This window comes from Psittacula echo, assembly GCF_963264785.1.
Source record: "Psittacula echo genome assembly, chromosome: 7".
Taxonomy (NCBI): domain Eukaryota; kingdom Metazoa; phylum Chordata; class Aves; order Psittaciformes; family Psittacidae; genus Psittacula; species Psittacula echo.
In genome coordinates, this window is record NC_137740.1 from 50,461,529 (window position 1) to 50,489,278 (window position 27,750).

The window sequence follows — 27,750 nt, forward strand, 5'->3', positions numbered from 1 at the left end:
GAATCTCCTGTCTCTCTCAGACTTTTGGAAGTGAGCAGGGGCAGGGCTCAGGAATGCTGGATTGGAGTTGGTTTGGTATCTCTTTAGGTCTTAAGTTCTGTTTAGATCTGAAACTTTTTGCTGTTTTATCAGCAACAAAATCTGTGATCATGTGACTGCTACTACTAGTAACCATACCCACACTACTATAGTCATCCTACAGCTTCCCATGCTGGGAATCAGTTATTGTAGCGCTGGTTACAGGTAGGCCAGGAATAACCAGCTCTTGAACTTTCTGTACTAGTCTAACTCAGCTCCTTTACTAGTATGCCTGAACAGTGTTCTAATAAAGCTTTTATGCATATCCCATGTGATCAGGCAGAAATATGGGAACATAAGAAGCTCCTGGCTGTTCCCATTTGCTGCTTCTGCTGTCGGAGAGGAACTGAAGCCCAGGGCATGAGCTTTTCATACACCTGGCTGAAGGATTTATCTCTCATCTCTGTAGTGACCTCATCTTGAGAAGTTACGGGGCTGAGCTGTTCCCTTTCAATTGGCTGTGTGCTGTCTGGCCACTTCTTTCTTCCTTTCAGTGGCTGTTTGCAGAGCCTGGGACTTTGCACCAGTGTAACTGAGCTTGCTTTTTAACAAAATAGTTTCTGTTAATGCTGGGGTTTTTCCTCCCTTTCAACCTCATATGGAGTTCTAAATTGGACTGTGTTGTGCTACAGGCTGAAGGTGCTTGATTACTCCTGGTGCAAAGCTAGAGACTCTTATTTCAGAAGTGGCTGTACCCCAGGAATGTGCTTTGGCTGTGGGCAGCTTTTGCAGTGTGACCCCTGGCTCTGTAGAAATTTGGTGCTATGCTGGATAGTGGAAAAAGGATGTTTCAGTGGAGCATGTAGCAAGAGATGGGGGGACTTTTTAAATGCGACACCAGCTCTGATATGCAACCTACCACGAATTTCATGGATGAAGAAAGCAGAGAGCGATGATGAGGAGATGCTCTTCAGGCTTGTTGAAGGAGGGAGATCGAAGAAGATTGTTCCCATAAGCTCTCCAAGTCTTAGTTGTTCCGGAGAGCAACATTTACATGGTCAGAACGTGTAACTTACCTTGCTACGTTGAACTTGAAAGGATTAAAACAAAGGACCAGTATGGTTATAACTAGGTGGGGCTCTGAGGGGACAGCTCCAAACCATCTCTTGGTGGACTCAAGGTACCTGTGTCACTGTGCCTTGGTTTTCTAACACCTTGTCTCAAGGGTTTGAAGAGGAATCCTGAACTTGTGGACTGTGCCAGACCCAGAAACAGTGACTGGACTCAAACCATACCTGAGCGGGGAAACATCTGAGGCTCAGCTTGAGTCTGATAAATGCTGTAACCATGGTTAACCATGAAGAAACAGCTCTTTGCTGCAAACATATTTTCATGGTTTTGACCTTTAGGCTTTTGTTTAAAACTTGTGGTGTTTGTTTACCAAGTAATTCATGTCGCAAGTTACCAAGAGTATAGTCTGAGTGCAGTTTCTGTTGGAATAATTTATTTGCTTCTTTCAGGGCAGTAATTACTTACTAAGTATCAGCAGTCGTCTGGAATGTCTGGTTAATTATCAGCTCACCTCGGTGAAAGTGCACGTAGTGAGAATACTTACCTGAAAATGTGAAAGTTGTTCTTCATCCTCTCGTTTCAGGTACTGGCTCCATGTGTCACATCTGAATTGTGTTGTACTCATTCTCTAAGTACCAGCTCAGACCATCTCCTTGATGCACACTCACTGCATCATGGCCAGTACTCAGGAGCGCCTGAGCTTGTCTTCCTCTCCAAACTCGATCAGCAAAGCTTTCTGTGAAGATAAAGACTTTAGTAGGTTACATGATGAGCATACACCTGCTGGAAACCACCCATCCCCCGAGCTCATAGAGGATGTGCGTGAGAAGGGCTTGCTGCAGGCAGACCTCATCGAAAACGTGAGCAGCCCGGTCACTGCAGCAGTGCTGACCAGCATCAGCGAGGACTCTAGGGACCAATTTGAGAACAGTGTGCTGCAGCTGCGAGAGCAGGATGAGTCTGAAACAGCCATTCCTCAGGGCAACAGAAACACTATGGATGGAGAGAGCAACAGTGGAGCAGATGATGTTAAAGTCCAGTTCAACAGATCAGGCAGTGGGAGCGGTGGGTTTCTTGAGGGACTTTTTGGTTGTCTGAGGCCTGTGTGGAACATCATAGGCAAGGCATACTCCACAGACTACAAACTGCAACAGCAAGGTAAGTAGGGAAGCAAACCTTTATTGTTTTTGGGGGAATGTGTGAAGGTGAGGAGAGCAACCTATGGCTTTTCCTTAACTTTCCATGTGATCACTTTTTGTCTTGTGTAGCCCTACTATGGGTGCAAAGAGGAGTCTGCACTGTACAGCCAAAGGCTATCATTTGTAGCAAAGAAAGCTTGTAATGGACTCAAAACCAATTGCCTGTTCTGAACTATGCCTTGGGCCATTGTGACAAGCTCTGAATCTGAACTGAGTATTTGTGTAAGTGAGGATCAGAAATAATTGTGTTGAACACGGGGATTGTACCAGCTACTTCATATCTTCAGTTTTTTCATGCCAGATGAAAAACATTGATGAAGGCGTTTGTATTCCTGTATGGATGTGTGAAGGCTATCTCCAGTTGATCACCAAATAACAGTACTATTTCTCTGTGGGCATATTACATGAACTTTTGTTCAGAAGTAATTTTATTCTTTAAATTATCATTCGGTACTTATCATGCCAGAAATATGTCCTTTAACATTTGTATCTTTTTCACTTAGATGTATAAATGTATAAGTGTGTGTGTACATATATAAAAAATATGTAGTTTGGGAATAAGTGCTGTCCCAGTCAGTGGCATGCATATATCTTTAGGGGTTACTGAAAGCTAAAGAGCAAAGTATGCTTTGCCTTTGGTGTCTAATTTCTCCCCTAGCACAGGGGGAAGGGAAGTGGCAGATGGGGAGAGAACTAGCTGTCATAAGAATTAAGGAGCTGAAATGGTTGAGGCTTATAAATGGGAACAGCCTGGCCATCATCGTAATCCATGGGGTAGAAGTCTCCTGTATTGCCATGATCATGACTCAGTATTAACCAGATAGTTTTCTGGATAGACAAATCGTAAGATATGTGGTTAGAAAACCCATCTGAGTGATTCATATCTAAGCCCCAGAGTAGGGGAACAGTACCTAATATGAAGGAACAGAGCTGTTAAATGACATGTTGGGGCTTTTTACAAGGGCAGGTAGGGACAGGTCAAGGGGGAATGGCTTTAACCTGACAGAGGGGAGAGTGAGATTAGATACTAGGCAGAAGTTCTTCCCTGTGAGGGTGCTGAGGCAGTGGTACAGATTGTCCAGAGAAGCTGTGGCTGTCCCATTCCTGGCAGTGTTCGAGGCCGGGTTGGACAGGGCTTGGAGCAACCTGGTCTAGTGGAAGGTGTCCCTGCCTGTGGCAGGGGGTTGGAACTGAATGAGCTTTAAGGTGTCTTCCAGTCCAAACCATTCTATGATTCCGTGTGCTCAGCAAGAGTTGGCTTGATTTTGGCATCCTTTGGCAAAGTTGGTTCTGAGTTTTGTCTGCATGTTGTAAACTCAGCATGTCACTCATGGTTGAGTCTATAAATAAAAAAAGTGACTGAAAACTCCTTGGGGAATTAGCACTTATTGGGGGGATTGCACAACATGTGGAGTCAGATGTGGTGAGTTTTGGAAGAGACTGCATCTGTCTGGGGAGTCTCCCTTGTAAAGGAAAAGAAGCTTCAGAGCTGTTGGATAACATTCAAAGGAGGTGTGGTGTCAATATGCCTGTGTTATACTGCTTTGGTTTGGATGCTCATGGTTTTTAGTGAAGCTAAAACTTTCCTTGGATAGTTTACAGATGCAGAGTTACATTGGCTGCTTCCAGCAATTCTGTGATTGTTCCATGCAGGCACTATCTCACCTGGTCAGACTGTTCCCTGCTGCCTGCTGTGAAGTGCTTGCCTGTGCCTGTGAGCTCAGATGGGTGGCTTCAGGAAAGCTACCTGTGAGATGAAAAGCTTGTATTTCATGTGTAATTGGGACAGCAGGTGCATGGAAGATCACAGTTTAATATGTGCTTTGAATGGCTCACCGGGGACACTTTCTTTTGTGTGAAAGTCACCAATAAAAAAGATTGACGTGCTAACTAATGAAACTGGGCAGCTGAGAGCGTTGTTGTGTTTGGAGGGTACACGCAGAGCTCCAATTCGTACACACACAAGTATCTTGCTGTTCTCAGTGTTGTCGCATGTTCAGAGCCATAGACTCATGGATGCTTTGAGTTTGCTGTTGGCATCCCAAGGTTTGTGTTTGTGCAAGTGCTGTACCCTTGGAGGAGACAGGCTGAGGAAATGTCTCTGGCTCTTTCAGCAGTAAATGGAGGCTTGTGGTAGCCTTTCATTCCCATGGGAGTTTATTTACAGCTTTGGGCTGGTGCCACAGATCTGTGCAGGTGATTTTTTTCCCCTTTTCATGAAACAAATACTTTAAGCCTTATCCAGGAGCAATTCTTTGTGTTGGGCTGAATCAGCAGCAGGGGTGAGAGACCAGTTTGGACCTCAAGCCATGGGGAGCTTCACATTACCTGCAGATGCTTCCTAGTAGTTTGTGCTGCTCACTGGCATCCCTGCTCACCTGCTTTGGGTCTCCTGCAGGCCCAAATTTTAGGATGTAGTGGTCGTGAGGTTGTGGTGTGGTTGCGAGTAGCAAAATATAAATAGGTTTCATGCTCTTTTGCAGGTGTCTGATACTTGAGTCCATATTGCCCACAAAGGCTTGGCTTGCGACTTGGTGAATGGGGTAAAGATAAGAACAACTTTTTCAAGATTCTAAATTATCTTTGTGTTGAAATTAGTACTTGAGTTTGCTTCTCAACACCTGAGGTGGTCATCAGGAGGAATGCATTTCTGTGCTTCCCTTGAGGACCCACACTGGGCAGAGCTTTGGCCAACTGGAATTTGCTGCAGGATGGTCTGCTGGTTGACTAAGCAGTGCCAGTTGCTACTGTTAATGCTCTACCTGCTTGGTGAGTAGCTATTCCTGCAGGGAGTGTTTGCTTCTGTATTGTTGAGTGGCTGTAGGTTGATTATCTGAGTTTTAAGTATTTAGTGTTTGACCCATAAAATCACTCCTGACAATGTTTTCCAGTTGTTTACCGTGATTTCTAAAGGCTGTTGGTGAGTGCTTTCAGGGAGATATACTTAATTCTTTAGTTTATGTCTCCCAGTTATTTAATTTGGATTGTTGGGACTCTAGCACTTTATATTGACTTGTGTTTTCTACAGACTCATTAGACTTCCAACCTATTTCCTTTGGATTAAGAATCTGTCTTCAGGAGCTGCTTTCACCTTCCCTTTCACAAGTTGTGTGTTTACCACCAGTGTGTGTGTTTTTGTGTCAGCCTGGGCAGTGAGGTGCTTTACAAAGTGTGCTTGTGTTTGTGGGGGTTTTTGTAAACCCGAGATGCTTCTTGTCAAAAAGCCAGTGCTGGTGAGCAGCCAGAGCTGGCAAATGGCAAAATTTGCTTCAAGTAGATTGGCTCAGGCTGCTCCTGTGTTTCTTCCCCATGGGAAACAGATTCCCATCATTATACTCAAATGGTTCTTAATCACCTTAGAAACACAAGCTCTTGCGTAATTCCTTCTCCTATTACACTTTAATTTATTTAGGGGAAGTATCCCATGGTTTTCTTTAGGCCCAGAACAGTCTGGAATAAAAACTGCTCCATCCTGGTCTGTCATATGCTGGTGGAAGAGGAGTGCTGTATCAAGGTCTGTGCAATCTCAAAGGATGTTTAGGCAAGCAGTGGTAATGGTCTTTTTTGAACAAGGCTGCCGGTGCAGCCTGGTCTTGATTAGTGTGTCCAGATGTGTTTCCTAGTCACTCTGCTGATCATCTGAGGTGTTACTCTTCTGGACAAGCTCTTTGACTTAACTATGGTTAGTTATCATGGCCAGGCACCCAAGTTCTTTCAGCTGGTTTATGCATGTATGTTTCTGTTTCAAGCTGTTGGTTGAGGTGACAGAGACCTCAGTTTCTCATTGTACCTGCTGTGTAGATGTACCACCGCTGGGACAGCAGTAATTCACCATTCTTTGCTTCAAGGTGTTGTGGGCTGTTCAGGACAGGTCTGTACAGGCAGTGGGCAGAGCTTTAGACCTGCTGTTTGGGTGATGTGCATGGTCTCGACTTTCATCTGTATTCAGCTGGTGGTGTGTTGAATCCTCCCTTTTCCAGTCTCGCCCATTGCCTCTCTGCAGAGCTGGTAAGACTAACTTTGTCTTACTGACCCTTGTCAGCCTGTTGGCCTTGAGTGTGGTCCCAGGCAGCCATAGGGAGCACAAATGCAGGGTAATTTAGATGGTAATTTACATATTTGAGTAGATGGGTTTGGGTTGTAGTAGAAAATGCTCTCAAACCCTGGTTTTCAACTGAACGCAGCCCAGTGCTTTTCTCCACCAGCATCACTTTCTTTAGGAAGCTTTTCAGTGCCTGCTGTGTTATGGGTCCCAAAGGAGTCGCTGATGCTGGCAGCCTTGTAACGTAGGAACGTGCTCCTATTCAGTGGAGTGTTTTAATTTTACTTTTGTCTTACCATTGCATTAGATGTTCCATATGGTTTGGCTCTTTGTTCTTCTTAAAATTCCCCAAGATGTAGCGTGTTTCATTGATTGTTGCTGCACTGAAACTCCTTCCCTGAATTGTGCTCCTGATGATCAGGGTGTGAGAGGGATATGGGAAAGTATGTATCTTACTGAATAAACACAAGATGACAGATGGCTTTGCAGGAAGAAGTGCATGAACTTGCGCTTACTTTGTTTACAATCTTCCTCAGCCTTTGCCATTGCAGAGGTTAATAGGTGATACTAAGAGCAAATTAGGGCTCCTAGGTGACAGCGATATAGTTACCCATCACTGCTCCTGTGCTTTGGGTGCTTTAGGGAAGTTTCTTGCCCTGTACAGGAAAGGCAAGCTTCTCACGGGTAAAGGTAATGGCTATTTCAGTACAATGGGATAGTTTTAATGTTGCAAAAATAGTGGTCATCAACGAACACAGATCATCTGTATTTGCCACCTTCTTTCAAAAACAATGCATTTGTGAATTAGATAGAAATACAGATATTCTCAATTTATTGATGGATTTCCTTATTTTATTTTCTGTATTTAAAAAACTCTCTTTTAATGTGTAAATGTCTATAAAGAATTAAATACTAATTATAAGTGTTGTGTTAAAAAATTGTTTAAGCTGTTTGGTGAGGAAGAATGCTTAGATACATGACTGTCCTTTGGTCCAGATAGTGGTCTCAGCATGTTTCCTGCGTCAGTTTCTGTTAGGTTCTTGCTTCAATACCAAAGGACACATTTACTGGTACACAATATCACCTTCACAATGTCATTATGGAAAACTGAGGATAGGGATTATCCGTGCCCAATCCATGGTTACTGGGGTTAGTTCTAATGCTTTTTCACTTGAGAGCTGCAGGCACTCTTTATATTTGTATATGATGTGAGGTTGCAAGTGGATGTATCAGTATGAGAAATAGATTTGTCTGTGAGGAAACATGTGCTGAGGACTGAACTTTGCCCTGCCAAGTTGAAGGAAATTTTTGCTGTAGATGAACAACATGGTTTTTTCTAGTTCAGTGAGCAGAGTGCTGGGATCTGTCTCCAGATGGGAGCTTATGTCTTTCCCTGGCCATGCCTGGAGACCAGGCATTTGGCAGGAGACATCCAGCTAGTGGCTGACTGCTGCAGGAATGATCGGAGGGGAAGATGTGAATTGGGATCGGTCCAGAGGCAGTTTGGTATATAACTTTCCCTTCAGTGGTGACAGTAGCTAAAAGAGACACTTCTGCATCATCCCAGTTGCAGTCCTGGGAACACCCCAACGGCTTGGAAACTGTATGAAACAAGAAGACACATCTTTTTAGACATCTGAAATAGGGATCTGGACAGGTGCAGCTTGCTTTTATTTCAGAAATCAGAGGGTTGCTTGTTGGTTTTGCTGCTAAATAATTTATTCTCTTAACTTAGGCATTTATTGAGTTACAGTAAATAAACTATTGCCTGCCTTTTATCTTGCTGTTTGGGGGATGTTAAGGTAATTTCAAGGTGACTCACAGCCAACAAGGCTTTTTGTTCTGATGGGCACAGCTGTCTTGAAACAGTTTATATAATGCTGCTGGACAACTCTGGCAGTATCCTCTTAAGAGGCATTTGGGTGCTAAGAGGAGAAATCACTTAAGATTTTTTTAGCCTATTTGGCACTGATATACCCAATGTTGGTGTGGGAAAGGTCTGTTTCTGTGACTGGTGGTGGTGATTAATGTGCGTTGTGTTGGGTAACTTGGTGGTTGCTGGTCTGTGGTTTATAATTTGCTATCTCTGACTTATTATTTCCTATTTTTGCCCTATTTTGGGTAAGGGACGGATGACCCTCAATATTTTTTCTGTCAGTTGGGAATATTGACTCTATTGAGATGAAAAGAAACATTTATGTAATTCATAAGAGATACCATCCTCGTTCAGTTTTGGAGTAGTCTTCCCTAAATTGTTAATCTGGTGTCCCTGGTACATTAAATTGTTGCCTGCCAAGCGGAAGCAGCTCACCTGAGTGGTTAGCAGTGGTGGTGAGCTCTGTTGAAAAGGCAGCTGGGAGGATGGGAAGGAGCAGGCTGGATGTGACTGTGGTGGGGGAGAAGAGCTTGATGAAAGGGGTGCTGGGGGTGAATGTGTGTGATGTGTGCCTCAGCTGTACCTCTAATGGGAGAAGATGCCGTCTACTACTTCCAAAACAGTCCACCTTTGAGATTTAGCAAGGGAGATGATAGGTGCTGTCCTGGCGTGATCTTAAAGCAGAACATTTGTGTGGTCTTGGTCTTTTATCCCCTTTGCTTGCCTGTGCCTAGATACCTGGGAGGTCCCATTTGAGGAGATCTCGGAGCTGCAGTGGCTGGGCAGTGGTGCGCAGGGAGCTGTCTTCCTGGGCAAATTCCGGGCAGAGGAGGTGGCCATCAAGAAAGTGAGAGATCAGAATGAAACGGATATCAAGCACTTGCGGAAGCTCAAGCATCCTAACATCATTGCGTTCAAGTAGGTTATGAAACTTGTTAGAAATACACCTTTACACAGGAAGAACCATTTGCTTATGTATCCTGACAAAGATTTTAAAACCCAGGAACTAAGCTGTCTGTAGAAAAAAATGGATGGTCATCCTTCCTCTTCAATTGTCGCATGTTTTGGTGAAAACAAAGCTTTTGGTGAAAACAAAGCTGTGGACACCATTCTCACCTAATACTGCACTTCACATGCAGTGAACCCTACAAATCTGCATGGTGTGGAGGTTGAAGGAAACCCACCCCTGCCACAAATGAGCTTTCTCCTGTCCAAAGCATGCAGGAACATTCTCCTTCCTGTTCAGGAAGGAGAGCTGTTGGCAGAGCCTCGGCCAGGCAGACTAAATAGGCTACTCTCCTGCCCTTTGACTGCCACCTTTGAGAGCTGCTCTGGGACTTTTACTCTACTGGTCCTCACTAGCTGTATGTTTCCTTTGACAGGGGAGTTTGCACTCAAGCCCCATGCTACTGTATTATCATGGAGTACTGTGCACATGGACAGCTCTATGAAGTCCTGCGAGCAGGGCGGAAAGTCACCCCTCGGCTGCTTGTGGATTGGTCCACAGGGATTGCAAGCGGGATGAATTATCTGCACCTTCACAAAATCATCCATCGAGACCTCAAGTCACCAAAGTGAGACTCTAGCTACTTGAACATGTTTCAGTTGTGGTTGTCTTTTTTGTTTTCCTTGAGGAATAATTTAAAGTTAGGGCAAAATCCCCATTACTTTTTTTCCTTTTTGAAAATGGGATATTCTGTTGTTTCTTGCTTTTTTACTTTTCCTTCTTATTTGTTCTTTTGTTATTTCCCTGGTTTTTTGGAACGCATCTTTCTCATTTCTCTGTTGCTGTCTGACTCAAACTATTTGTCTGCTTATATTCTTATTCCCTAGGTGTTTATCACTTCTTTAGCCTGTGACATGACTGTGACAATGTGTTAAGAGCATACTTTTAGATGCTTTAAAGTGTGGTTTGAAGGACAGCTTTACTGCAATTCTCCAATGTCCCCAGATACAGTGACTCTTCAGTGACTTGTTAATTTGCAGTTTTATCAAGATTGATTTTTTGACTAGTCACATTTAGAAATGCATTTGAGGCACAAAACATAACCACCCCAAAGAAAGTGAGTGTTTTCATTGGTGAAAATGCATAGTCTTTGTTCTTGTACTGCAGTTGTGAACAGAATGGCCTCATCAACTGTTCGTGTTGATGAAGAAGGGATTTTTTCCCAGTGTAAATGTTGATTTCTCTTGGTTTTGTTTTTTCTTCCCTCTCCTCTCTCTAGTGTTTTAGTTACACACACAGATGCAGTAAAAATTTCAGATTTTGGTACATCTAAAGAGCTCAGTGATAAAAGTACCAAAATGTCTTTTGCGGGAACTGTGGCTTGGATGGCCCCGGAGGTGATACGCAATGAGCCCGTCTCTGAAAAGGTGGATATCTGGTGAGTAGTATTAACATTTAAGTATCTTCACCTTCTGTTTTCTGGCCAAGGTTTTAAAACCGCTTGATTTCCTAGCACTTTACATATTTAGTGCTCTTTTCTCATCCTAAGCATGGGTACAGTTTGCTCTGCGGTAGATTATTCTTTTTTCCACCTCCCTAGTCACTGAACTCTGTTATTGAACTATAATGGAATGCACTATAATGGCTATAATGGAAAGAGAAATGACATACGCATGTAAAAGCTGTGTGTTGAGATCTGAAGGTACCTAGTGAGGCTCAGTGCAGGCTGTCGGTGTCTTGCAGTAAGCAAATGCAACAGCTCTTCCCTGTGTCATTACTCAGGCCAGAGCTTTCTTCCACTCCTTGTGCTCAGAAGCCGCCTCAACTTCTGCAGCCAAATTGTTTCTCACTTGCTTTCTACCCTCTTTAGGGCCACACTTGAGCTGTAGGGAGGCCTCTACTTTGCTAGCTTGAAGGGTCCAACCAGCTTTCACCTTCCTTATAGTGGGCTCTCCTGTTGTATGTACAGCCACAGGATTATAGTCCAGTCAGTCTAACCCCTAACTCTGGGCCTGAGAGGGATGAAACCAGGATACATTGTAAGTTTTTTGAATGCCTCTTTCTGTCCCACATGAAATGTTCTGTGTACAAGGGAACACAGGGAAGGTTCAGATCTCCATGCTATTAAACGTGCTTGAGAGAGGCCTCAGCCTTGGAGCTCCTTTGGGATTGCCTCTTCACAGTTTTTGGGGTCCTCAAGGGAACTGCAACTATGTCTCTGCCTTGTTATATGTGTCAGTAGCCAGGGTGAATGCCCTTCTCCTGCTTGCCAGCCGAGATGAATTTTCTTCCTTGTGTTTTTTCAGCTTCAGATGCTGCCATCTCCCTTGCGCAGCATGAAGCTGCAAGTCAAAGCCATGGGTGGTTCAGAGTGCAAGTGGAGTCACACAGCAGGCTGCTGCTGGTGTTGTAGCTCAGAGCTAGGTCATGACTTTAAGTCAAGATTTCCTGAAGGGACAGGGAAAGTCTTGTAATCTTCAGTATACAGATCTTCTTGTGCCCACAGTGTTTTGTATGTTCATTTTGTGTGGACGTAGCAGGCCTTAGTAGAGTCAGCTCTTCTAGGAGAAACTCTTGAGTAGTTTTGGAAGGAAAACACACTTGCCATTTGTCTTTTGAGGCTCCTTCCTTTGTATCACAGGCTCATGAGGAGGCATGGTGCTGGATTTCCACTCTCATCTTTCTGTCCTTTAGAGTGGATTAGGTTAAGCCACTCCATATTGTGTGGAGCATCATGTGCAATAAAAACCAGCTGCTTGCTCTGCTGAAGATCTGGCCACTCCCTTCCTCCTTTCTTCAGTGACTTAGAGATGTTGCTTCTTGTTGCAAGCCTACAGGTGCCTTTGGTACAAATTCCTCCGGAGTTTACTGCAGTCGCAATTGCTCAAACTCCTCCTTGATATCCATTCCTTCTCCAAGATGAGTAAAAGTGATGTTCATGAATGCTGACAACAAATGAGAACAGCTCCTGAGCTGCTTATATACGTCTGCTCTCTTTCATCTTTACAGCATGCTAAAAAAATAAAGAAATCTATAATCTTACCAGGAGTCTTGAAAATCCTTTGTCTTAATCATTAACAAATCCTTTGTCAGTTCTTAATCATAACAAAGCTGAAACCAGATGGGGTGTCCTGGTAGTTTGTCCCATATGCTTTCCTGCAGCCCAGGGGAAAATGTTTTGAGGGAAAAAATGTTCAGATTTGCTTTCTGGTCCTTCTCCCCTCCCCCCAAGATTTGAAGCCCACAGGCTTTGGAAGTGCAGCGTTTTTCACATGAAGTTCTGTTTCCTGACTGGTTGTTCAGACGCAGGCGGTTCGTCTGTACTTACTAAAAGCAACTTGATATTAGTACAAGCCAGAAACACACTTCTCACTTTTCACCTGGTTTGACTTGCCAGCAAGCTTGGCAGGGCTGGTGTCCTGCAGATGGATGAGGCAGGCAGGTAAGGTGATATGTCTGGGTTTGAAATTGAGAGGGTTGTACCTCAGCTCGCATCGCAGGTGGTTGTTTATGTACAGCAAGAGTGGTGTTGGTTCTCAGCAGCATTTTGTTTACCTCTGTATTGAGTGGTTTGAGATGTCTTTGGTGTTTTATTGAGTGAAGATTGTAAATAAAACAAGTAACTGTTTCCTGTTATAAATTAAGGTTTTGGTCCCTATTGATCTAAGGAAGAGAAGCAGAGTGAGTTTCTTCACCTGTGTCTGTCAGTTCTTGTAATAGGAGGCTCTTTTCCAGGAAGAGTTCTCTTAATTATTTTTTTCCCCTTTCAGCCTACCTTTCTTCAGCACAAAAGAAATACTGGATGAGACTGCATGTGCTTATGATACTGTCACTTAGACATGTTGCATTTGCTTCTTAGTTTCTATGTTGCCGTAGTTGTAGTGCTGAGTCTCAAGGCTATGAAACTCTTACCTAGGAGTACATGTAACAGCAGAGGGAGCTTTTGTCTAGGGAAAACAAAGTTGAGGTGTTTAAAAAAACCCACAAAACCTTTGATGTGTTTTCTCTGTAAGACACTTATCAGTTAGAAATAACTGAGTAACTAGTAGAATAATGTTTTGACTGTTCTTACCAATGTCTATCTGAGGAAAGCTAACTTTCATTTTCATTTACCAGGAGTAAGCTTTAAGCTGTGCAGAAAATGTGCTTTCAGGTTCTTTAAAATCTCACAAATAGGGAAGGGTGGGTGAAACCCAGTGTGGCTTGGTGTTCAGCCCAGTGCTGGGGCAGGGAAGGAAGAGTTACCTGGTAAAAAGTAGTATGTAAACACACTTACACCTTCTTGCAATTTCAGATCAAACAGTGGGGTTTTTTTTCAAGCTCCAGGTGTTTCTGTTAAATTGAATTCACACAGAAGCTTTTATCCTGATTTATTTCTTCATCAGGTCATTTGGGGTAGTTTTGTGGGAGCTGCTTACAGGAGAGATACCTTACAAGGATGTGGACTCTTCAGCCATCATTTGGGGTGTGGGCAGCAACAGCCTGCACCTTCCGGTCCCTTCTACCTGCCCAGATGGCTTCAAAATCCTCATGAAGCAGACTTGGTAAGAGCATGAACCCCACACTGCACAGACCCAGGGCTGGCTCACTGCTCTTGCCAGACTCCCAGTAAAACCAGTGAAACCAGAGTCATGGTGTTGAGCCCAGAGCAGAGGGCTCTTGAATGCTCTCACACTTGTCATGAGAGCAGTAAGTTTTAACATTTTGATTCTGCATCCTTGTGGCAGCAGGCTTGGACTCCAGGAGGACGTTTGTTGCTTAGAGGAAGCAGGAAGCAACCTGTCTGGTTTGCTGGGCAGATGGGTAAGGGAGGGACTGGGCGATGCTATTGAGACAGGCTAGTGAGGGGGAAGGAATTCAACAGGAGAGAAGTGGGGGAGTAGAACTTGATGGGAGCCCCAGCAGGGCGATGATTACCTCTGAGTCAGCTGTCCAGTGTGAATCAGGATTTGGAATCCAGAGAAGAGCTGATGGAGGGTCTGGAAGCACATGTCTTATAAGGAGTGGCTGAGGGAACTGGGGGTTTTTAGTCTGGAGAAAAGGAAGGGAACTTATCTCTCTCTACAGCTACCTGAAAGGAGGATGGAGAGAGGAGGTGGCTGGTCTCTTCTCCAAAGTAACAAGTGATAGGACAAGAGGAAATGGCCTCAAGTTACAGCAGGGGAGGTTTAGGTTGGATATTAGGAAAAATTTCTTCACCAGAAGGGTGGTCAGACATTGGAACAGTTTGCCCAGGGCAGTGGTAGTCACAGTCTCTGGAAGTGTTGACAGACTGTGCAGGTGAGGCCCTTAGTGACATGGCTCAGTGGTGCTCTTGGCAGTCCTGGGATAAAGGTTGGATTTGAGGATCTTAAAAGTTCTTTTCCACCCTAGTTAATTCTATGATACTAGGAGCAGGAAGCATGAAGGTCATCTTCAGTAGCCTTCACAGAGGTGCGTGCTTTGTTGTAGCAAAGTAGGTGATACAAGGTAGCTCTGTGGGAAAAGAAAATGAGATAAAAGGAGAGTAGGGGTAAAATTTCTATAGACTGCCTCCAGAGTGAAAGGAAATGATTTTTCACTCTGAAACCCACTTGTAAGTGACTGGGTTTTAAACTGGACAAAGAGAAATTAAAGCTTTCTTTATGGAACCAGGATTTTACAGGTATAGAAATGGAAAATGCTTTGTCTTTGTAATTGCATTTGACATGGAGTGTAAGGGGTCTTCAGCATTTTCACACTCCATGAATTTTACCAGCCTCCTCTTGATGGCACAAAGGGAAAAACAGGCGAGAGCATTTACGGACCTTTTCAGGTGGCTGCTTACCCCCCTGACTGTGAGCTGGAGCAGGATCTGTGCTGAGACTGTTCTACCTGGCTGTGCTTCTAGGCATGGCTGCAAAAGGCAGGCAGCAGTCTGTGTGGCTCTCAACACCGAGTACATACACTTTTATCTCCACCTAGTGGGAGTAGGTGGTTTGTAGGGGAGAGGTGACTGAAGAAGCTGTTTCTTGTCCTAGGCACCTAATCCATGCAACAAGTCTGGTGGGTTCAGTCCTGAAGCTCAAGTACTGGTGTCTTTTCTCAAAGATACAAGTGTTTTTGTACTTGAATGTGATCTTACATGTTTAGTGCATTGCAATACTTGTAGGCTCAGGCATGTACTATGTGACAACATAGAGACATTGGTGTTTATAAACACCCTGTTTCATTGAATGTAAATTATCATCTCTACTAGATTGAGTATTACCATTCTAAAATTTGGAAATTACCAGGATAATGAACTTACACCTGTTTGGTCTTGACAAACAAGTTAGGAACAGTTTCAGTTTGTATCCTGTCTTTCACTTTGTAAACACATTTTCCTATTTTAGATGATTTTCATCTCTGTGTGTCTTCAGAATAGATCGTCACAAACCAAAAATGTTTATAAAGCAACTCATATTCAGAAAAAGAGAAAGCCACAAAAGCTCCTTTGCTCTAATCCGTCAGCTACACAATACAGAGAACATGCTCTAGTGAGAAAGCCTTTCAGAATGATAGGAGAAGCTAGCAGTGTTAACCTCACTTCATGTTTGGGTATTTGTTTTGCTTCAGGCAGAGCAAGCCCCGGAATCGTCCCTCTTTCCGGCAAACGCTGATGCACCTGGATATTGCATCTGCTGATGTGCTGGCTACTCCTCAGGAAACCTATTTCAAATCGCAGGTAACTGTAGAATGGCTGTAGCCCATGAGTACAAGAGTTAGCTCCAAGGATCTGATTTTGGAGGCTGCACTGAGTACAGCAGAAGTCTGGATCCGTGATTTCAGTTTGACTCCTAGGGAGAAGCAAACTGATGAGTATTTGAAAAATCTTTTCCCCAAACTTTCACAAACTAATACAGCTGCTGACATGAGTCAGAAACTCAGCATTGTCTCATTCACTTCTCCCTCAGACTGCTGACTTCAGACGTTCTGCTCCCAGCTGTTCTCCCAGTACTGTTGTACAGGAGACCATGAGACTGCTGAGAGCAGAACCATTGCATTCATAGTGAAGATGAGCAGGCAGCCAGTGGGACAAAGAGCTGTTACAGGATTCTGTGACTTCCAGAAAAGATCTAAAAGTATGTTCTCAAAGATTCCTCTGAGTCCTACCCAGTGTGCTGTTGTCTGCTTCCAAGGAGGGAATGAGAATGAAACATTGCCTCCAGTAGAGAAGATCTATATGGCGCTGGGGTTTATGTGAAGAAGCAGGTGTACTTATTCAGCCTGCAAGCACCAGGGCTTTAAGGGGAAAACAGAGCTGGTATCACCCTAGTGACGGTCATTGTTATCATGAATATAGCTTTCCAAATCATAAGCTTTTCTGTTTGCTTTAAACGGCAAAAGGAACAAAATGTTGTGTTAAGATGAAAAGAGCTTTAGGAATTCTTAAAAATATGTTTTAAAAAATGCAGTTATATTTTAAACTAGTTGGAGCACAAATGAAAACGCCAGTAGAAAAAGCTGAACATGCTGCAGTGTTGTTACCCAGAATAATTGAATTACCAGAAACATGTTTTCAACCCAAACCTGTAATTTTCTGCAGACACAAAGAATATTGCCCAAGAGTGTTTCTTTGGTGCAGCTAGGGATCCCGATTCATTGTAAATACCTAAAGGTAAATTGCTTTCCTAGGCTGAGTGGAGAGAAGAAGTGAAGAAACATTTTGAGAAAATTAAAAGTGAAGGAACTTGTATCCACCGGCTGGATGAAGAATTGATTCGTCGGCGAAGAGAAGAGCTCAGGTCTGTTGACAGACTTTTGTGTTTACTGCTCACTTTTCCCAGTCAGCCCTTCTCTTCTCCAGCTAAATGAGCCCAGCTCCCTCGGCTTCTCTTCACAGGGCATGTGCTCTAGCCCCCAAATGTTTCCATGCTCCTCTTTTACTGAGGACCCCGAAACAGAATGCAGTATTCCAGGTGGTATAAATTTGGGCAGCCTAAATTCCTTGTGAGTCCAGAAACTGAAGTTTCCGTGGGCATGCCCTAGACCTTGAACACTACTTGGCAGATGGGAATCTAGAGAGAGAGAGCAAAACAGTAGAAACTCTCTCTGCTTTTGGGCAGTCTGAGCAGTTTGCTCCAGGCAAGATGGGCAAAGGCCTATGTGTTTACCACAGAATGTTTCTGCCTGAGTTTTGCTGTGTGTGTTGACAGCCCTGAACCCTGAATATCCACCTCACTCGAAAATGCATCTTGCAGTTTGCTGTGAGCTTTCTCTGCCCTGATACTTTCTTTGGATTAGTTATTTCCAGAGAAGTGAGCACACTCCAATTTACCAGCCTACTGAAATTCATTTTGAACATTACACCAGCTTAACAATGAAAGAATGTTTATTTAAGAAAGTGTTATCTTCTGTGATACACATTTGCAAATGTAGTTGTGGCAGAGAAACATAAACCACTTAGTAGCAGTTCTATGTCAAACTTGAGAGTCTAAAGAAAACCTCGTTTAGCAGTTTTATGTAGTTGTTGATGAGTGTTCCCTAGCCCTAGGGAGCTTTTGATAGTCACATCTTTCAGCTGTGGGTCAAGATGTCTTCTGCAGCTATATAGTAGTTATAGGGTCGTATTGCTTTTTGTGAAATACAAAGGGATAGCTTCTTTCCCTGTTTCTTTAGAAGCTGATTTAGCCTCTTCTCTGTGCAAACAGGATGCTCAGGGCTTGGCCAAAGGATGCATGTGAGGCATTTGCAGCTTCTCTAGTGAGAAGTGTTGCCACTCTTTCAAGACTGAAATGCTTTCTCAATCACACAATGATTCATTGCTGTATTAAGCTTTTAGTTGTCATTCACTGTTATCTCTGTCTGAGGTTCAGAGCAATACAGCTGGCAAATTGGGCTTTTAAAAGGCTTTTTCCTAAAGCACCTATACTTATCCTCCTCTTTTGATCCTTGAACTATGGAATAACAACTTTTCTGTTTTTCAGACATGCATTGGATATCCGTGAACACTATGAGAGGAAACTGGAACGAGCCAATAACTTATACATGGAGCTCAGTGCTATTATGCTGCAGCTGGAGGTCCGTGAGAAGGAGCTCATAAAGTATGTATCTCTACGCATAACGGCGCGCCATGCATGTGGCAATATGCATACAGGATCAAAAAACCAGTGTTTCACATCTAAACTGCACAGTGGCACTTGTAGATTTAGTGTCCCCTGACAAGCTCACAGGGTAAGTAAAGAGCTGGCAAGCAGAGAGAGGCCCCTTAAGAGGAAATTACTGCAGACCACTTAGTGCACATATCTTTACCCAGTGTCCACTGACTGGGAGAAAGGCACCTTTCCCATGTGATGCTGGCATCCTTTGGCCCCTTTGTAAAGAGAAAAGCAGTGTTGTTTCAGGACTGTGTGCTAGAGCCCTGTTCCAACTGCCTGATCTCTGCAGAGAGGATTTAGAAAAGGGTTGTACCCTTTCATGCTGCATGTTGTGTTGCACCCAGCCATAGCTGAGAAACAGGCACACAGTGTGCTTGCAGTGGAGCTGTGCTTCTGCCCTGCAGGCGCTGCACTTGGATAAAGAGAGAATTGATCTGTTTTATGAGGTTTGATTTTCTTCCCCATGTTTCAGGAGGGAACAAGCAGTGGAAAAGAAATACCCTGGGACTTACAAACGCCACCCAGTTAGACCGATAATCCACCCCAATACAGTGGAGAAGCTGATGAAGAGGAAAGGGGTCTCCCATAAACCAGGCAGCCAGACTAAACGGTAAGAGCAACCTAGCCCTGTGCCAGGTAGATCGGTAGATCCCCACTGAGATTAGCAGACAGCTTACTTGCCTTTGAGTCTGATGACAACAAAGGACAGGCCAAAGGGGTGTTCACTCTTGGGCCTGGTCTGATCCTCAGAACCACATCTGTTTAATTATCTTAAGGTGAAAGGAATGAATTCTGCCATCCCTTCTACCTGGGCAGCTTTCTGGAGCTCTTTGGTCTGTATAATTTTTTCACAGATGATGTTGCTTTGACAGAAGGTGTCTAATGTATGTCTCAAATTTCTAACTGTCCAAGTGGACAAAAGTTTAGATCATCCTTGACTTGAATGGTAATAAGTGGGGTAAGGAATTGTGGGAATAAGCCAGTCCTCAGGGAGGATGGTTTCATTATTGAGGAATTAAATTGGGATTAGAGATTTGGGAATTCATGCTGTCCTTTTCAGCTGTGTTTCTTCTGCATGACTTTCAGTAAGTGAGATTTTTTTTTTTTTTTAAGGGGAGCTGTCTATCTTATTCTTCTTTGTTTTCTGGGGTTTCCAGAAGTTAGAGAGTCCTGATTAACAGTAAATAATCACTTCTGAAATAATAGCCACACAGGCTTCTGAAATGAGCAGGCTGATAACCGTCAGCAGATTGGGACCCTGTCACACTGAGTGCATAGTAAGAGATGTGCCCTACACCAAGGTCTTAGGAGGGAGCTATTTTGGGAGCAGAACATCAAAGTAAGAGTGGAAAAAGGAGAGTATATGGCATGTATTGGAAAAAGCACCAAGAAAAAAGTGTAGAGCATGATAAGCTGAACAGAAAGGGCATTGAGTAGAGAGAATTAAATTAAACTAAATGCACAAGTCAAACAGCTGAATAAGAGGGCAGCCTGTAGATTTTAAAAAGTGGGGTGTGCTTATGGCTACAGTTGCCTCTTCATCCTGGCTCCAAGCTGATGTCACATCTGAGTGTGGTTTAATGAGTAACTTCTGCTGACTGTCTCTCAGGCCAGATCTACTGAAGTCAGAGGGCATACCCAGCACAGAAGCAGCATCCAATGGCTCACCAGTCTCAGGAAGTCCCAAAATGTCCACGCTGAGTGGCAAAAGCCGCTACCGCAGTAAGCCACGTCACCGCCGAGGGAACAGCAAAGGCAGCTACAATGATTTTGCAGGGATCTTGAAAAACCAGCCAGTGCAAGATGATGCACCTCCTCTTCCACCTCATAATCCTTCTCATCACTCCGGCCTACCACAGCAACCTGGCCACAGCCATCCACATGGCCATCACTCACGGCTTCATGCCCACGGACAAGATATTGCCAATTGTGCAAACAACTTAAGGTACTTTGGCCCTGCAGCAGCGCTGCGGAGCCCTCTCAGTAACCACGCGCAAAGGCGGATGTCTGGTTCTAGCCCCGACCTCATCTCTGCTGCCATGGAAGCAGATTGCCGAAGGAACCTGGAGAGCAAAGAAAGCAAAGCTGATCATTGGGAGTGTTGCAAAACAGATCCATATAATTCCTGTCTAGAGTGCAGGGAAGAGGACAGTGGTCAGGTGCAGGTGTCATCTGTTGAAACAGGGATGAGCCATTCTCAATCACCAACATCTGTTTCCCTATATGAAAATGCTCAGTTCATTGAGAAGATGGATGAAGAGGGCTTTGACAGCTGTAAGTCAGGATCTGCCCTAGGTACTCCTCAGCACATGGCTTCCTCAGTGCTACCTTGCAAAGCAAGACCCCTTCAGAAGGTAAGGACAAAATGTAGTGATTTAGAAAACCCCAAAGTTTGTTCCTCTTTTCCCTCTCCACTAAAAGGAGGTGTCTGGATATAGGATAGTAGCAAAGCCATGTTTCCCATGCACATAGCAGTAGAGTTACATGTAAAACTTTATCTTAAAGAAATAATGCCTATCTGAACTTCACTTTGTGATCTGGACATATATTTAATGTCAGAACTACTGTAGGCATATTGGAGCATACTGCTAATAATAAGGGTTGTCATATGGGGTTTTGATAGGGCCTAGGTCTGTTACTTGCAATTTAGTGAGTTTTTGTTTGAGCTGCAGCTCAGTCCATTGAATTTTTATTGTAGAAACTGTCTCAAAATGTTTTCAAGCCTTTCTCAAAACAAAGGAGGGGGTAACTGCATTGTTTTGGAGGTGTTAAATATCCTGTAACAGTTTCCTTGAGAATCTGTAGCACTGCTGTGTCTTGGAACAGGAATTCAACATTTGCCATCGTCTCAGGGACATGCCTTTTGCTGCATCTGCCAGAAACTATCCCCTTGACTGACAGTCATAGTTCTCATGTATTTGTGAAGGTTTTGCGAGAGTTCGAAAAGATGTTACAGCACAGTTGTACAGAAACAGTTCATTCTTCCTGCTTCCATCCAGCTGTTGAGAGAAGTAGGAACCAGTCTGAGTGAGTTCAAAGAGTAGGAAAACTGGGCCTGGGTGTAAAACTGAAGGAAAAGGAGGATGAGACCAAGAGTGTGGTTTAGGTCGTGAATGAAGGGAGGAGGACCTCGCATTACAATGGGATGGGATGAAATAAGAGGCTGATTCTGAATGAAGGGTTGGCAGGTTGGGTAGGCTAGAAGGAGGCTGCAAAAACCAAGAGTGCAGGAGGTGGATTTGGATGAGAAAAGGAGAATAAAGGGCTCTGCTTGCTGAGGTAGAGAATGGAACAAAACTCAAGTTTTCCTAGATGGTGAAACCCACCAGCAAAGGCTATGTCATCCCACATCCTGCTCCATGATGTGCTCATGCAGAAGAGGGTTGAAGTTGTAAAGCTGAGAGTGCTAGATCACCTCAATAATAAATATATGGGTTTCAGAATGGTATTAACTACTTAATTTGCTTCTGTAAAAATCTGGAATCTTATGTACTCAATACCTGCTGAAGTACTCCAGTGTATTTCAAAGCCAATGACTCCAAATTCAGAAACGGCAACATGAAGACTGCTGGATTTCCTGGTGAGAAGACGCCTGAGCCAATTTTCACTGATGTGCAGGTTATTTTCCTTTTGTTGCAGGCTGCTGACACTGTGACTTTGTCCTGGAGGACCAAAGGGCAACCATGTAGTTGCATGTTTGTTCTTTCACCAGTGATACCATTCTTGTCCTTGTTTTCTGCCAGAGTGGTGATGACTCTTCAGAAGAGGAAGAGGGCGAAGTAGACAGTGAAGTGGAGTTCCCTCGTAGACAAAGGTAAAAGGTGAATTCACTCTAATCAGTCTCTGTTGGGACAAAACTCAGGAGGAGAACTGTCATAGCACCAGGATTGAAGCTGTGAGAGGTGCTGACAAAAGAACAGAATCGCGTCCAGTGTGTGCTGTCCACACTCAGTTTTTCCCCCATGGTCGCTTGCTGTTTTCAGCCTGTTCTGAGGTGGTATCTTCAGCACAGCCTTTCTTCTGCAAGCTTTTTATAGCACAATTGAATCACACTTGATGACATTATTCAGCCTATAATAATAAGCTGCTACATCTGTTTCACCAGATTCAGGCTTCCTGAATGTTGGGACCCTTTGTGGGCTCTTTCAAATGTTTATTAACTAGTGCTGCAGTGGAGCAGACTCCAGCACCTTTGTAGTTGAATTCAAGTAGGATTGAAGAGATAGGTGACATGGGAGATCAAATTTGATGATTTTAATTGTAAAACAAGACTTGAGGGGCATTCTTACTGAAGCTTATGTAATAGTGGGCTTTACAGTTCTGTACTCAGGAAATAGATAATGGAATTGGTGCTGTGGCTTTATGAAAGCAGCTGCTTGAAGTGCAGAAGTGATACAGTGGGCAAATAGGTTAAAGGTTGTTAGGAAGAGAGCAGAGAAGAAAATAAAATCGTGTCTGCTGTTGTATACATTCACAGCACATCTGCAGCTTGACTCTTGAATGCCAACTTCATTGCCCCACCTCAAAGACCATGGTAAAACTTGAAAAGGTCCTGAGAATATCTGACAAGAATGGTTAGAGGTGGTTTCCACAGAAAAAAGAGATTAAGTCCATGTGAAATACTTGTCTAGCAGGAGGGGAGATGGTACTGGAGGTGCATGAAATTGTAATTTATGTGGAGAAAATGGACAAAGAATGATACCTTTCATGTTAGAGACACTTCATGAAGCAAATGGGAGCTTAAAATGAAAAAAAGAAAGTGCTTTTTCCATCCAAAATGCTTTCGGATGTGGAGTTCTTTGTCAAGGTATGCTGTGGAAATCAAAACATAAACACGTAATAAGTGCTAAATTTATGGAGTATAGATCCATCAGTGGCTATTGGCACTGCAGGTTTGATCTTCAGCTCGGAAGTTGGATTTGCTGAGTGATACAAACCAGGAAGATACACCAGGAGAAAGCAGGCTCTGTCTGCACACCCTGTTCTCATACTTTACCCAGATTATGTCTTCCTGCTTAGGGTCGGAGACAGCACTGAACTAAGAGGAGCTTTCTCACTCATACAGTTCTTGTGTGATAGTTGCTGCTTCTGTGATTTACTAACTTGGAAGACAAATTGCCTTTCCTAAATTCAATCTGATGACCTGTTGTGGGTCTCCTGGCATGATCAGCCAACTGATAATTTGTGCTATTACTGTTTAATCCTGGTATGAAGCAATTTCCACATTCAAGTAACTGATGACTTTCATTTTGAGTGCACATATCTAAATTCTAGCCTGGCTATTGGGATCACTGTTTTTCCCAACTGAATTAGCTTGAAACCTGATACAGCTTAGGTTTGTATATTAAAGTACAGCCTTGCTTTAGGACAAAGGACTGTTAAAGACTATGCTCCAGAGCAGATCAGCTAATATGAACACGTAGCAGACAAGCCCGAATAAGAACAGATGAATTTTAAAGATGCAGATATTGAGCTACATCATTCAAACAGTGGTAGGTTTCCATAGCTTCAAGATAAGAAAGGCAGTCCAGCACTTTGCAGAGCTCTTGCTGCCAGCCTTGCAGATCAGTTATGACTCAGCTGGAGGAGTGTTCTTAGGGTGGGAAAGAGACTCTCAGAGTTGATGTGAAGGCTTCTATCCCTAGAAAGGGATAGAACCTTGTTTGCTCAAAGGTGTTTTTGGAAGCATCAAGTCCTCAGCCCAGCGTGGAGAAGCAACCAGGCAGTATTGCATGTGCTGTGCCTGAGTGATGTCTTCTAGGGAGAAGAGGATTGAGCAGCCCAGGCTGCCTGTTACAGCAGGGAAGCCCTGTTCATGTTGTGCTGAAGATGCCAGTTAAAAGTACAGGTGCAAAAATCTGCTCTGCATGTCATGCTTCAGAAAGGAGGATGAGAAGTTCGCTGGGGAAACCTGTGTGAGAATGTAGCAGCCACTTTGCATTCACTGCGCTACTAATGTTGTGAGGGGTTTGATTGTGATACCTGTTCCGAAAGAGGGCTGCTCTTGCTACATGTCAGAAGCATTGTTCCTGATGTTTGAACTGTAACGCTGTGCTGGCTGTCTAGCTCATTCCTACTCTGTGCAGTGAGAGCACGTGTGGAAACCTGCCAACTGAGAAGCTGTAAGTGTTCTGGCTGGCAGTGTGCTCCTGGGGAAAAGCTCACTCGGGGCTGCACAGGTACCAGCAGTGGAGTCTGTCAAGGCCAGGTATAACAGAATAGCCAAGCACAGCACCCAGGGAACTCTCTGCAGTCAGAGGTACTGTGATACAAGCTGAATGCTGATCTACTCTCCTGGTTTGTAGACCTCACCGCTGCATCAGTAGCTGCCAGTCCTACTCAACCTTCAGCTCGGAGAACTTCTCTGTGTCAGATGGAGAGGAGGGGAACACAAGTGATCATTCAAACAGTCCAGATGAGCTGGCCGCCAAGCTGGAAGATGAGCTGGCTGAGAAGCTGGAGGACATGTTGTCCCAGACTCCAGAGATCCCCATTGAAATCTCTACCCAGTCTGATGGGCTTTCAGACAAAGAGTGTGCAGTGCGAAGAGTCAAGACTCAGATGTCTCTGGGCAAACTTTGTGCAGATGAACACAGCTGTGAGGTGAGTTCTAAGTTTAGTTATCCTCTCTTCTTTCTTTTGAGTAAAAACCCCCATAAATGTTATGGAAAGGAATCCAAAGGCCAGAAAGTTGGATGACTGTCTAAGAAATGCTGTGGTAGATATACTATAGCAAAGCAACTGCTTAAATAGGTCTTTCTTATAACTGGCCAGATGAGTAGCTGGGGGAAAGTAGCACAAAGCAAGCTGTACATAACTTCCTGATCAAGATGAGCATGATGTTGGGAGGCCATCAGATCTGCAGTTGCATTAAGTGGGATAAAAATAGTACATCGATAACAAAATGGAATGGATATAAACTGCTTGCCTCAAGTTTACCCGTCGGCAGTCTTGCTGGTAAAGCTAGAATGATTTTCTTCCTTTTACTGTCTGACAAGTATTTGGGAGGGGTGGGGCAGAACCTGCTGTGCCATCTTCTCATAACTCCATGTGTCCTTGGTAATGCTCTGACCAGATATTTTTCTGCTGTCCCCTTGTTGAGGGGACACAAGTGACCTTTGACAGGGTGACTGTGCGCTGTTATCTCCTGTGTGCTGCTAATCTCTTCTCTGCTGGTTGTGACCTTTGCCTGTCTGCTGTGACAGGTTGGGATGGTGTGGTTGATCTGCGGTGCAGGAATGTTGCTCAAGTCTCCACCTTTCCTTTTGCTTTGCAGAACCCAGCACAGTTTGGAGAATCAGACTGTGACTCTTCTGAAGGGGAGTGTTCTGATGCCACAGTCAGGACCAATAAGCCCTGCAGCTCTGCTACTTGGTAAAACAGATCTCCCCCAAAGCTTCCTGATACTGGCATTTTGATTTCCCTGAGATTCCACTTCATTCCCCTTCATCACACTTTACAGGAAGAGAAGATGCTTCTCCTTCCCACCCCAGGAGTGATTTGCAATAACCCGAATCTCTGGAAAATGTCCAAATGAAATTAATTCTCTTTGAGCATTTCAATCAAGAATGGCAGGGATGTATTTTATTGAATAATCTAGTTACTGTAACATGGATATTTATTTTTTTGACATTTTAACACTTTTTACTGTAAAGAGTGGATTGTATTTATAGACACACAGACTTGTTGCAAAAAAATTAAGTTCAGAAAGCAAGCACATTACAGAGAAACATCCTGGGAGTCCTGCCTGGACAGCTTTGTGTACAGATGCGGGGGGATTCTCTTGCTGCTTTCACAGGGGACCAGGCCTCATGGCCCTGAAGATTGGAGAACAGATCAAGAAAACTAAACCACTCAGTCTTATCAAATGAGGAAGCATAAAAAGACCTTACTTAGAGGGTAACCTGTGAACAAAGCGTATTCAGTATAACCAGCTGGGTCATTTTTAATCAGAAGGTTGGACATGTTCCTGGAGAATATTGGCACCGAGGTGCTAACTTCCAGGGTCTTCTGAGTTGATACATCCCCAGGAATGTAATAGTGAGTTTTATTTTAAGGATTTTTAGTTTCTTTTTTTAATCAGCATTTTGTTGTGAGATCCTGCAAATGTATTCTAACCTCGTCCTCTCGAGAATTGGTATAAGAACACTTCTTAACATCGTCCTTGATTCACTCTGGCAGTGTCGATCTCCAGTTGAGCAGGGAAACCTCTTTCAGATGCAGTGTGCCATTTCCCAGTTTACTTCCTTCTCTTACCTCCTGTCTGTTTCGGTCAGTCAAAATAATCAATCGAATCAGTGTTGGAAAAGCAAGAACTTGCGAACCGTGGAAAGCACATTCTGCAGAGCCGGAGCACTCTTCTGGAGAGGAAACTGGAGATACCTGTACTGGACTTGGAGAAGCAGTCTCTCACCTACAACAGCATCGATAACCAGCAGAGAGCTGTGTGTTGAGGGGGAAGACTGGGAATCACTGGCCTAGATTAAGAGCATCAGCCCTGCTCTGTCTCCTTATTCACTGTACATTCTTGAAAGCATTAACAGCTGCCTGCCCTTCATGTCAGGCTTTGTGCAAAACGGGTTGCACAGGGAATCTTGATGGTAGCTGTGTCACAGCTGTGTCTCAGGTGCACCCTGAGGCCTCTGTTTCTCCTTTAAGCTGAAACTCTGCAGGTGAAAGTGAGGATAGTACTGCTGTGTGACAGGCCGAGGCATTGGCAGATGAGAAAATTTGTTTTCTGATAGAACTCATAGTGCCTTCCCTTCAAACACTACTCTTCTAAAACAATATTTAAAGAGAACAAAACGATAGAGCACGATTCCCCCCCCCTACCCCTTTAGCTGATGTCGCCCTGCAAGAGCTTTCACTCTGCCCTTCCTAGCGCGCTGGGTGCTGCTCTGCAGACTGGCACACCAGCCTGAGCTGAACGGCAGGAATGGACCATGGACAGGTACTTCTGTTGCTTTGTTTGTTTACATTTTATGTTAAAATACTGGTTTGAATTTAACTGTGGTAATTTATAGCCTCATGGCAAAGTGAAGGAAAATGTCTTACTTATACAGAGAGCAGTATTGTATGAGTTTAAATTATCCCATATTTTTAAATTTTTGTAGCTGGACTACACACAGACCTTAAGTTATGATGTTATTTTATTATTTATTATAATTTCTGTAGATCAGAAGGTTGGCTTCACTGCTAGCACAGTTGTAATCTGTTTGTGTGATGTTACCTTCTCCCTGGTTGCTGGGAGGAATGGGAGCAGAGCTGGTCTCAGCAGCTGTCAGTAGTGGCTGCCTCTCGTGATTTCTAAGGATGCTGTTACGCTGGGCCAGAGAACCTGTCCAGGCTGCTCTGAGAGGTGGATGCAGTTAGTCTCATGGTACTCCTCGTGGTTAATTCTGCAATGTGCTTGTTTTGCTGGTAGAGTTGATAGCTCCTGATCTCATGGGGAATGGTGATCAGGGAGTGAGTGGCTTCTGAACTGATCACAAAATGAACAA

General features: G+C 43.9%; 1 protein-coding gene across 1 annotated transcript; it reads left to right on the forward strand.

Moving 5' to 3' along the window:
- Window positions 1-1,745: 1,745 nt before the first annotated feature.
- On the forward strand, window positions 1,746-25,628 carry MAP3K13 (mitogen-activated protein kinase kinase kinase 13; the record flags this gene model as incomplete). Its single annotated transcript, XM_080623397.1, has 13 exons — window positions 1,746-2,247; window positions 8,941-9,124; window positions 9,589-9,780; window positions 10,432-10,590; window positions 13,538-13,696; window positions 15,729-15,837; window positions 16,788-16,897; window positions 18,080-18,196; window positions 18,723-18,860; window positions 19,860-20,604; window positions 21,994-22,064; window positions 24,556-24,853; window positions 25,527-25,628. The coding sequence occupies 13 exons, from the start codon at window positions 1,746-1,748 to the stop codon at window positions 25,626-25,628; spliced, it is 2,886 nt and encodes a 961-aa protein (XP_080479523.1).
- Window positions 25,629-27,750: the final 2,122 nt, after the last annotated feature.